Here is an 11,881-nt window from a genome sequence, read left to right on the forward strand (position 1 = left end):
CTGGAGTGTCCTACTTTTCATGCCTACTGATCCTCCCTGCTTCCACCTGCTTCATTGCATGGCGTAGATCCAGGTAACACCCGTTTTGATTCCTTTGGCACTTTCAGTATGATTATCCTATCCATTCTATTTATTCTGGCAATACAGTACTTATTTCCAACTAATGTAGCATGAGAAGGAGATTGAGATGACAAAATTCCCTCTGAATTGCATTCCAATAACATGAACTCTGAAGGATGTAAAGATTGTAGTTTAGTGTTCATGGCCCCTTGTTGTCTCCTTTTGCACATGGTGTGAGTTTTGGCTGCGTTATCCGCATGAACAAGAGAGATTTGAGACATTATTTTTAATTTGACTCAAATAATTTGCATATTGTCCACCCATAACGAAGGACTTTGTAGTAGGAAAGCCTCCAATGTAATAGGAAACTAAAGAAACTATGAATAATTAAACTTAGAAAAGTTTGCAGATTAGTATATAACATATCTATTTACATGTACAATTAATGTTTTGTATTTCCTGTTTACTGGACAGAATCTTTCCTCATTGATTAATGTAAAAGAGAAGTAAATTTTTAATTTTGTTATTCAATGATTTTTTCTGCATTGATAATTATTGCTAGAATGAGTGTTATTGGACATTCATCAATGAGTACCTGTTGACAGATGTTGTTTTCACAAAGGCTTCCACGGCAATGGCTGATGCTGGAACCTAAGAGATTTGTATTTAGCTTATCTTACCCTGGACGTTAGATTCTGAAATGTTTTAGTACCCTCAAAATAATTTACAGATGAGATATGAGACATACCGTGGGGAGCATGTGTGATAAGAAAGACTGCAAGTGTTTTTACAAGCAGCTATATGCCAATCAAGGCATGTGTTTTTTTAAAAACCAAGACATGTATAGTTTTTCAGAATGTAGAATTTTTGTTGCTTGAATTGACCATTTCAAAATGTTTCTGAAATTTGAGGTAGAACTGTTTTTTTTCCTAGCATATATATGTGTATATACACATTGAACATTGTGGGTCAAATTAATTGAGTAAATAAAACAATAACTTAGTGGCCACTTTTTCACTCTTTCCGTATTTTCTGATACTCATGGTAGCATTACTAGGAGTATATATGATCTAAAAGGCAATGTTGGTAGGTTTCCCATTTCTGTTATAAATCTAATCTGTCTGCTTCAGTCACTCACTAGAGCAGATAAGCTCATGTATACAGACTGTGACAGATACACAAAGAATATATTCTCAGTATCAAATCCTAGCATTTTCAGTAAGCTGTCTCTATGGTTTTTCTTCAGAAAAGAGTTTTGATGCAAAGCATATTTGTCTTCTAAAGATGAGCAATCAGGAGGTGACTTACTCAGCTTTGAGATTTCTTCAGGCTTCTTCAGACTCTCAGAGAAGATCAAAGCCTGATGGCTCTCGAAGGTCTGGACCTGGTGAGAAAGGTATAAGTGTATTTTTTGGTAAAGATTTATTTATTCATTTGAAAGGCAGAGTGACAGAAATAGAGTGAGAAGGATAGAGAAGAGACCTTCGCATCTGTGGCTCATTCTCCAAATGGCCACAACAGCCAGCCCTGGACTTTGGAGGTAGCCCAGAGTTTAGGACTCCATCTGGGTCCTCCTCGGGGGTAGGAGATACCAAGTCCTTGGGTTTTCTGTGGCCTTTTCAGGCCAAAAAGGAGCTGTAAGAAATAGAGCAGTCAGGATTCATATCATTTCTGCAATGTGGAATGTGGCTATTGCAAGCAGCAGCTTAACCTGCCATCAAGTCGACCCAAAGGTGTACATTTTAGGCATCTAAATTCACCTGCCTTTTATGAATTTCCAAACTTGAGGTTGTATGTACCTTTTGCTGTCAAGTGGTTATAACAAAGTATTACTCATCAGAGTAGTTAAGCAGAAAACTTTTTAAAAGTTGAGAGAATGGAGAAATGACTGAATTTTTGACATTTGAGGAACTCTAAAATGTAATGAGATCTGGTCAAAAACCATTGCGATCCTTTTAAAAGTAAAGCAGAGAATAGCGTCTCAAAGAACACAGCAATTCTTATTGACATAAGCATCTTCGAGAATCTTTAAGAAACGAAAATGCAGTGTTCCAGACAATGTTGTTATTTAGAAAATAGACATTCTAGGTCCTTAAGAATATTTGTCTGTCCTCAAGGCCCATGAAGATTCAAAAATGTTTGTATCAAGTGGACATTCCAATTTTTATCTTCTCTCCCTACTTCAAATATTGTCGCAACTTAAATTTTAAACTTGAGAATTATTATTTTAGTTTGGTGATCATCAGTGATATATTTTTCTTTCAGATCATAGGAACCTCAAAAGCAAAAGGGTGCAGTTTATCCTGAGAAAATAGGGGTGATTGTGAAGACAGTAAAGTGGATTTTAGAAACTCCTGTAAGGATGGGGCCTATCAATCTCACATCTCAGAATATTCATTATTGGTGTCCACTGTCTCTAGCATCTTGCTTGTTTGTGCTGCTTTGTGACTAGTTGTGACCAGGGTAAGCAGTGCCCATGTCTGTTAGAACATGCCTGCATGTTCACCCTGACTGGCATTGGTGCTTTCTGAGGGCTGAGCTTTAGAAGTCCTGGAGACCTGTTTGTTCTTGTACCATGAGTGTGTATCATCCAGAAATCCTAAACTTTAAAACTGCGATTTCTAAGTTAAATATTTAAACTGTTTCGTATGTTATGTGCTTGTAAAATGTTTAAAGAAAATCATCACTTAGCATCAAACTGTGTCCCTGGTTGAGTCTGTTTCATTATTTCATTACATTCTTTTTTTTTTTTAAAGAGTGTTCAGTGCCCTGGCATCTCATTGTGGTGACTCTTGGAATCCTCTGTTTGATTCTCTTGATGATAGTTGTAGTGTTGGGGACAAAGTGTGAGTACTGGATTTATGTTTTTTTTTTTTTATGTCTCAGAAATTGCATTTTTTGTTGATTTCTTTCAAGGTCATATTACACTGATTTTCATTTGCTCACCTAGTCCACTGCCTCAAGCTGCAATGACCTATTTCATTTTGTGTAACACATGGTAAAGTTCATTTTTAAAATAAAATTAAATACTCTGGTTTCCTTTTCTTTCGCCTTTTACTAAAAATCAAATTAGCATTTGCCTGATTTTTAGAAAAGATTTGTTGATTTATCTATCTATCCATCTATCTATCTATTTATTTATTCTTTAAAGATTTATTTATTTTTATTGGAAAGCCAGACATACAGAAAGGAAGAGAGACAGAGAGGAAGATCTTCCGTAGGATGGTTCACTCTCCAAGCGGCTGCAGTGACTGGAGCTGAGCCAATCCCAAGCGAACAGCGAGGAGCTTCTTCTGGGTCTCCCACGCGGGTGCAGGGTCCCAAGGCTTTGGGCCATCCTCGACTGCTTTCCCAGGCCACAAGCAGGGAGCTGGATGGGAAGTGGAGCACTCAGGACTGGAACTGGCATTCATATGGGATCCTCGTGCATGCAAAGCGAGAATTTAGCCACTAGACTATTGCACCAGGCTCATAATATTCCTTTTGATAGAGAATTTTGTAATATTCTGTTATGTGAGTTTAGATCCTTAAAGTCTGGGAGACACTCTGGCTTTTTTTTCAGTATATAGTAAGGAAAGATATTAGGAAGAAGAATAAGAATATACATAGAAAATGATCTTGGATTTAAGTTTTCTCTTGTAGTTGATTTTCTACTATATTTGGATAAATTCACACGTTATCAGATATTCTGCTTACTGAAATAATAAATTGCTGTACATTTTTTTAGTTCAGGTTAAGCTTTTATTTATTCTCTTTTCAATTTGAGATATAAAAAGGGAGAAAGAGAGAACCCCAAAGGGTTTTCTCCCCATGACTCCCCAAATGTCTGCAGCTGCAACTGGGAGCCAGAAGGCACTTGAGCTAGGACTCCATGAGGCTGGCAAGAACTCAGGTCCTAGAGTCCTCCCAGGTGCCTCCTAGGAAGCTGGCATCAGGAGTGAGGGAAGGGGCACGCTGCTGCATCCGGGTACTCTGACGGGTCATGGACATTATGACAATAAGGCCAAATATTTGCTTTGGTGTTTATATTCAAAGATTATTAACAACTGGTAATCAATGGAATTTTAGGGGTTCTTATTTGTAAATTATGTATTATTAAAAATGAACTAAAAATAGTACAACATGATGCTAACCTTTTAGTTTTATTCAGGTATTTTATTTATCTACCCTTAAGTTGCTGGTAGTGACAAATATGAAGTTTCCATTTCTGTGGCCAGTTCCCTGAAGGGTTACTTTCTTTCTTGCTTCTTTTTTTAAAATTAATTTTTCTTTAGTGAAGTGTTACTTTCTAAATGTCACAAAACTTAAATGATAAGAGTTGGTTGCCACAATGAGATGTTTTCTCCTGTCTTTAATTTTGCTCTTGGATCATCAGGAGTATTCTTTCAAGTACTATCTATGCTAATTGTTTTAGATGTTCATCTGATTCAAGAGAAACATGAACAACAGGAAAATATAGGAAATTTCAGTCAAAAGTGCAACATCAAGGAACAACGTTTGGCCAATAAAACCTTAGAATACAACACTCTCAAAAATGAAAGCTTTCTGCTGAAAAATAAGCTGGCATCATCTTTAAAAAAGGAAGGATGCTGTGCAAAAGGACATGTTCCTTCAAAATCTCTGCAAAATCCAGGTATGGAAGAAAACAGGAATGACATATTGTGGTGTTTCCCTCATTTGTCCCCCCACTAGAGGACTTCAGGTCTAATAAATATGCTTCTACATAGTGATGTATGAGTCTACTGGACAACTTGTCATTTGTGCCTTGAGGATGTGGAATCCCTGGAAAAACGTTTGTGTTAATAAGAGTCACACTGTTCCCCAAACTCGATGGCAGTTCTTACCTCCCTATTATTCCAGAAGGTGAAATATGATGCTAGCACTCCTAGACATTTAGATGGTCCGGGTGTTGCACCATAAAATGTGAAGGCTTTCAGTAAAAATATACTTAGCCTGCAATGGGCACATTGAAGTTTATTTAATGTTGTTATAAGTTGAAAATACACACTCCTCTTTGATGCATACAGCATCTTTAACTGTGGACACTACGCTGCACAATGGAGCACAGGATGTGTCCATCCTGCCTGACTGCAACTGATGCCACACAACGGGGCTTCCTTCCTCCTTCCTCCAGCTGTGGACAACCACCATTTTGTTCTCTGCTTCCATGGGTCTGACCACTGTAGAACCTCAGAGAAGTGGGATCATAAAGGATTTGTGCTCTTGTGTATTGATGTCTGACTACACTGTAGCATCTTCTCTTTTCAGACTTCTCCTACCATCTAGTGCAGTACTACCTCTTCAAGCATTTAAAAAATATTTATTAAAAGATTTTGATCAAAACCTAATACTTGTACATTTTATGGGGCATCATGTAATATTTCACATGCAAACATGATTCCAAGCAATCAGATTGAATGACTAACTAGTCTTTCATCCTTCTGCTCTTTCTTTCTGCTTAGAGCCTAGCACACATCTCTTCCAGTTCCCTATGCAGTACATACCTGTGATTGTGAACTATGGTAACAGCAGAACGTTTGACTTCTCTGTGCTTGGTACCTATCTAACTCTTCTCTGTACCTTCTCAATTCCTGCACTGAACCATAACCATCCTCTAAGAACCACCATTCTTAGTTAAGATCAACTTTTTAATCCTTCCATATGAGGGAAGATATGTGATATTTGTCTTTTTCTGTTGGTTTATTTCACTGGAAATAGTCAACTCAAGATCCATTCATTTTGGTGCATGTGTCAGGATTTCATTCATTTTATTGCTGAACAATATCCCTTTTTGTGTATTTTATCACATATTTAGACCCACTCATCCACTGATAGACACTTGGGTTGCTTCTTTATTGTCTGTTGGGAGTGGTGCTTCTTGAGGAAGGAGGGTGCAGGTTTCTCTCAGATGTGCTGTCTTCATTTCCTTTTGATAGAATCTCGAATGTGGAACAATTGGGTCATGCACTGGATCTATTTAAGAATTACAGAAGTGAAACATGGTAAGAGAAAAAAATAAAGGCATCTGTGGATAGACTATTGGGCACAGAAGTTCACATTTGAAAACAAATCAGAGGGTAACAGGCACTCCTAATGATGGAAAGATGCAAGGGAAGGGAATTCCAGGCCCAGGGAACAGCTAGTGCAGAGATGCTGAGGAGCTAAGAAGGATATTGTAGCCTGGAGACTGTAGAAGTCTGTTGTAGTCACAGTATGAGTAGAACAAACAAGTGGCAGAGTGGCTCAAGGGATAGGCTCTAGGTTCGAATGATCACATGCACCTACTGCCATTGCTCTTCATTTGAAACCTGAGACAATCCAGGGACTGCCTTCCTGGCACTACTTGTATGTTACGGAACAACAGTTGAGAGATCCAGCCCACAGATGTTACATTCATTTGGTCTGGTCAGCCAAAGCCACCACAAGAGGAATGCAAAATTAAATAAATCTGTAGCTGGATAATTTTTTGAGTTGATGATTTTAAATAGTCCACACATGATGTTATAAGAAAGCAAATGGCTCTTGGCATAAAAAAGGTTCACTATCCATGGTTGTGATATAGGCACACACACATATACACAAACATGTATATATACATATATATGTACATACATATATACATATGTACATATATACACACTCGTGACTTGCTTATTTTGTTGGAATAACATCCTCCATGTTTCATCTATACTATCTCCTATGGTAGGATTTACTTATTAAGACTAAATACTGTAAGTTCGTATGTCTGTCTGTCTGTCTGTCTGTCTGTATGTTCTACATCATTCATCCATCAGGGGACGTTTAGGTCATCTCCATCTCTTGGCAGTTGAGGATCCTGCTGCCTTGGAGCTGGGACTGCACATATCATTTGGCATTCCTGAACCTTGGGGATCCCATATGGAAATTAAAAATGGATCTTGAGACTTATAGTCAATTACGGGGACTGTTTAAGATATTGCTCTGATTAATAGAAGGGTCAATAACAAGAAGTCTAATGATTGACCTTATATGTTGCAGGAAAAGTCTCTGAGGACTACTGGTCATGTTTTGATGTCAGTTGCTACTATTTTGTTCAGGAAAATAAAAGCTGGCATGGATGTAAACAGACTTGCCAGAATTACGGTTCATTCCTTTTGAAGATAGACAACGAGCAGGAACAGGTATCATGGACACTTCCTTTTATTCTCAATGTCATCAACAGACCTCACAGACCTATGGTACTAAGAAAGGAGGGAGTGTCCCAGGAAGAGGAGTGTTCTAGTATTGTTTAAGATTTATTTATTTTTGTTGCAAAGTAAGATATATATATAGAGGAGGAGAGACAGGGAGGAAGATCTTCCTTCCAATGATTCTCTCCCCAAGTGACCGCAAAGGCCAGTACTATATTGATCCCAAGCCAGGAGCCAGGAGCTGTTTCATGTCTCCCACGCAGGTGCAGGGTCCCAAGACTTTGGGCCATCCTCGCCTGCTTTTCCAGGCCATAAGCAGGAAGCTGGATGGGAAGGGAGGCCTCTGTAAAAAGAATTTGCATTCATATGGAATCCCGGCGCATTCAAGGCAAGGACTTCAGCAGCTAGGCCACTGCGTGTGGCCCAAGTATTCTTTCTGACATGTTTGTTGTCTGACTGTCATGACTGTACAGTTAGGCATCTCCCAGGACACTGTCTGTTAATGAGCATACAATCCTGCTACTTATCAAGTGCTGAATGCATATTATTTGTTATGATAGTCATCTTCATCAATAATTTTGGGAAAGTCTGTTATCCTCTCCCTTTTAAAGGAGGCTGCAGTAATGCCTCTTACAAAGAAGTATGTCTTTTCTTTGATGAAGCACTTAATTGAACCTTTGCTGTACAGTGCCCTGTAGCCACACTTATTTATTGCTATAGGATGGTAACTAACAGCATAGTCAAGTAACTACCAGGAACTCAGCACTCAGACTTCCTGGGATCAATCCAGCTCTGCCAGTTGCTGCTGGGTGATCTTCAATGGATTAGTCAACCTCTCTGAGCCCATCAATGAATTGAGAGGATAAATTGCACAATCAAAATGATATCATTTATACAAATTATCCTTGTGGTGATTTCAGCGCATCTGTATGTCACATTTACTTGCTTATACACCAAGGTGCATCTCTTTAACAAAGAATCATGAAAAAATATAGAGGCAACAAAATGAGATTGCCTTTTTAATTTATTACTATGGAAATTATCTCAAAACAGAGTGTGCTGTTACAATGAAATGTTTGCAAAACTTAGCTGGGAACCTATATTTTACCATTGATTAAAATAACATAGAAATTATGTGCAAATACAATATAAATGCTTGAAATCAATATGTAAGAAAGCTGATAATATAAAAACATGGAAAAGGATTGTGTTTGAAGCATACTTTAAACCAAGATTGAAAAGGTAGTTATTGGGGACCTAGCATGATGGAGTGGCAGGCTAAGCCTGTTCCTGTAATACCAGCATCCTGTAAGGGCCCTGATTCCTCTCCCAGATGCTTCACTTCAGATGTAGCTGCCTGGCAATGGTTTAGGAAAGCAACAGAGAATGGTCCAACTTCATAACAGCCTGCCCCTGTGCCCATGTGGGAGACCCAGAAGCTCCTGGCCTCCAGCTTCATAGGGGCTCAACGCTGGCCATTGCCACTGTTTGGAGAATGACTTGGTGGATACAAGATCTCTTTGTGTCTCTGTCTTTACAATTTTGACTTGCAAGTAAAATTAACTCTTGATAAAAGAAGTGAAATAATTTAATCAGATTTTATAAAACATGTCACATTGAAATACTATGGGGATACTCAGTTCTGTGATAAATTTTGTTTCATTTATAGGAATTCATTCAGGTTCAGATTGGTCAAAATAGATACTGGATTGGATTGTCATATGATGACAAGGAAAGAAAATGGAAATGGGTTGATACTGGCTCATCACCTGGAATGTAAGTTTCTGTATTGTGTTGAAACACTTTGGTGAGTGAATTGGCCAGATTGTGTCTGAAAAGTCATTTTTCATTTCATACAACTCAGCTTATTATCAAGTAGAGACTATTGGTAAGAATAAGAACTAAAAATATTTTAGTGAGTATAGTTAAAAGTGTTAAGTGTTATTAGTGATTACTAATGAGAGTGTTCTAAGTACATGTAATATGTGTTACAAGATACACAAATGAAACCACCATCTGGGTTGATATGAAGTGATTGTAGCACCTGACATACCTGTAGTTAGTCCTCCCTCATGCATGAATGAGTATTCTATGTATCCCAAAACTGATTTGAAACTCATCCATATAGTTAGTCTTGTTAGTATATTTGTATACACGATAGCATAACTATATTTGTATATTATTAGTGGGTATTGGTGTATGCACTGTACACATAAATAATCATACACACATACATGAGTCAATAACTTCATTGACTGTATACTATCAAAAACTAATACGTGTAATTCATTGTTTTAGTTCTTTCACATTTTTTCAGATATCTTTGTTAGTTACTACTATCTTCAAGCCATCTTTTATTTCTTACAAGCTATTGAAAGATTTATACTTAGGATCTGATAATTATAATGTTAGAAATTTCCTTACTGTTATTTCATGTTCCAGTGTTCTCCCAGGCATACTGACTGTTCTAGAGATCACAGCACAGAAAGTCTCACAGTCCAAATTAAGGTGCTCATTCCACAGTTAGTTATGTCATCTTAGAACCCGTAGCCTAATGCAGAATGATAGGTTGCCACACTTAGGATAAGGAACAAGAAGGTGAAAGATCACTTATATCTTGGGTGGAGATGTCTTTGATGGCGGACTCCCTCTTTGTATAACCCTGACTGTCCATGTGTGATTTTCAGGGTTGCAGAGAAAGTCTGAATAAGAAAGCCCAATATAAGAAGGTTCTCGTGGGCAACATGCACATTATCAGGGACACACAGATGCATACTAGCGTGGTTACAGGTGCAGCTATGAGATCAAGCTGACGAGCCCAATGTGTGCATCGTGGGCAGATATTAGAATGGATAGCACCAACAGATGATGGGTTTAATCCTCTAAGCCCTAAGCAAAGAATACGTACATGCTTCATGAAAATTTGTGTGCATTTGTAGTCTGACTAGGCCTTTATTCTTTCTTGGGAGGGATGGGGGTTTTAAGCTCACCATATGCATGATCTGCTTACTGTAGAAGTGTCCCCACCTCTCATAGTTATTAATTTGCCTAAGCATCTTTAACACACCTTGTGTGTTCTACCTGTTTTGAAACTACTTTGTTTTATCTGTTTTCTGTTTGTCTTTTGTTTGTAGCTGATTTGACTACTCTCCAATAATATAGGGAATCCAAGTAATATATTTGATTTTGTTGACTCTGAATTCTTAAGTGCAATTATGTTTTTCCTCTTTGCTTGAACGCAAGGGTCAGGTAGTTTCAGTGGTTTATATTGAAGATCTTATCTTGCATTTAGAACCTCTATTTTGGACAGAATTCAGTACTCAACTCAGTTCATTCATTAATGGAATAACTCTCTTCAGTGCTTCAGTTACCCTTGTGTCCCCCATGTGTGTTAAACCTGTTACCTGATATGAGCTTGCTTCTGGCCAATTACAACAAACTCAAGGAGCCTCAACATCTTATTCACCCAGGATTTTAGTATCATTCAATAGGAAACTAGTTCTGGCATTCAGTCAATCTTCTTGTTCTTTTTAATGACTTTCTGCTTTGATAGTCTTCAGTGGTATGCCCTAATTTAGCTCAACTATTAGTTATGGGGTAAGAAGGCAAAGAAATAAAACAAACAAAAACATCCATCAAACAATCCCATCTCTGACTTATTGCACATAAGAACTGTTTTTCTAAGTTACAAGTATTGAGTCCTCTTTAAAGATCTCATTTTTATTGAAAAGAAATATGAAAGTAAGTCTGGTATATCACAATCGCAGAGCCATGTTTTGGAGTAATTTATTTTTCTGCTGACCTAGAATTGCTAGAGTGAAATAAACTGGGAGACTCTAGTGAGTATGTTTATTATGGTAGTGCAAAACACCATTTAATGATAGAGTTATGAGTAACATTTCCATATGTCAGGAAGTTAGAAAATAAAATTTAAAAATTCTTGAGTTATGTTGCTGAAAAATTTAGAATTAAACAGCTGATTCTTATGTTTTCTGTTCTCTAGGAATTTTGCAATGATGAGTTTGCTTTCTAGGAGAGGAGAATGCGCACTTTTAGCCTCAACAAGAGTAATATCCATCAGTTGCTTTCAAACCTATGGCTGCATCTGTGAAAAGAAAATTGATTGTGTTTTCCGTGCTTCAGTGTGTACTTAGGAGCAAAGGTACCATTGGAAATGCTGCCCCATTGTTGTCTCCTGTAACAGTATGGGATGGCTACTAACAAGTGTTTTTGATTGCAGGGCTTGGCCCATTGTGGAAACAGAGATGAGCTGGAAGAGGAAGAAAGTGTTCTTCTGAGTGATGACCTAGGATACTAAATGACATCCTCTCTGGTGCACAAGTTTTGAAAGCCTTTGTGTTTGAAGATGAGCTGCCCCTTCCTTCACGTTTCTGAGGAATTAGTTTTTCCATTCCTTTGAATCACCCCAGGACCCATTACAGAACCTTACAGATTAGTCTGCACTTTTTCCCTCATAAATAGAATACAGCATGCCAGTTACATGTGACCGGGAAAGCACATTGAAGAACGGGATCTGAACTATATTTGTACTACCCAGGAGCGTGCCTCATCCTTAAGAATTGTTTTTGCTATAAAATTTAAATATAAATTTACCAAATTTTTGAAAGTGAAGAGCAAGGAACTGCCACATA

The 11,881-nt window shown here is 37.8% G+C and overlaps 1 protein-coding gene across 1 annotated transcript; it reads left to right on the forward strand.

Annotated features, from left to right (window-relative positions):
- Positions 1 to 1,329: 1,329 nt before the first annotated feature.
- On the forward strand, positions 1,330 to 11,560 carry LOC101536149 (mago homolog B, exon junction complex subunit). The gene is made up of 7 exons (XM_058656000.1): positions 1,330 to 1,456; positions 2,817 to 2,906; positions 4,475 to 4,693; positions 7,078 to 7,220; positions 8,899 to 9,005; positions 11,233 to 11,391; positions 11,470 to 11,560. The coding sequence occupies exons 1-6, from the start codon at positions 1,345 to 1,347 to the stop codon at positions 11,381 to 11,383; spliced, it is 822 nt and encodes a 273-aa protein (XP_058511983.1). The 5' UTR covers positions 1,330 to 1,344; the 3' UTR covers positions 11,384 to 11,391; positions 11,470 to 11,560.
- The last annotated feature ends 321 nt before the right edge of the window (positions 11,561 to 11,881 follow it).

This window comes from Ochotona princeps, chromosome 27 (assembly GCF_030435755.1).
Source record: "Ochotona princeps isolate mOchPri1 chromosome 27, mOchPri1.hap1, whole genome shotgun sequence".
Lineage (NCBI taxonomy): Eukaryota > Metazoa > Chordata > Mammalia > Lagomorpha > Ochotonidae > Ochotona > Ochotona princeps.

Bases quoted from the DNA above. Each gene is read 5' to 3' on its own strand.
- LOC101536149 (XM_058656000.1), top strand. From the start codon at position 1,345: ATGAGCAATCAGGAGGTGACTTACTCAGCTTTGAGATTTCTTCAGGCT. The intron at 1,457-2,816 runs GTATAAGTGTAT...TTTTTTTTAAAG, and splicing joins GTCTGGACCTGGTGAGAAAG to AGTGTTCAGTGCCCTGGCAT. The intron at 9,006-11,232 runs GTAAGTTTCTGT...TCTGTTCTCTAG, and splicing joins ACTGGCTCATCACCTGGAAT to GAATTTTGCAATGATGAGTT.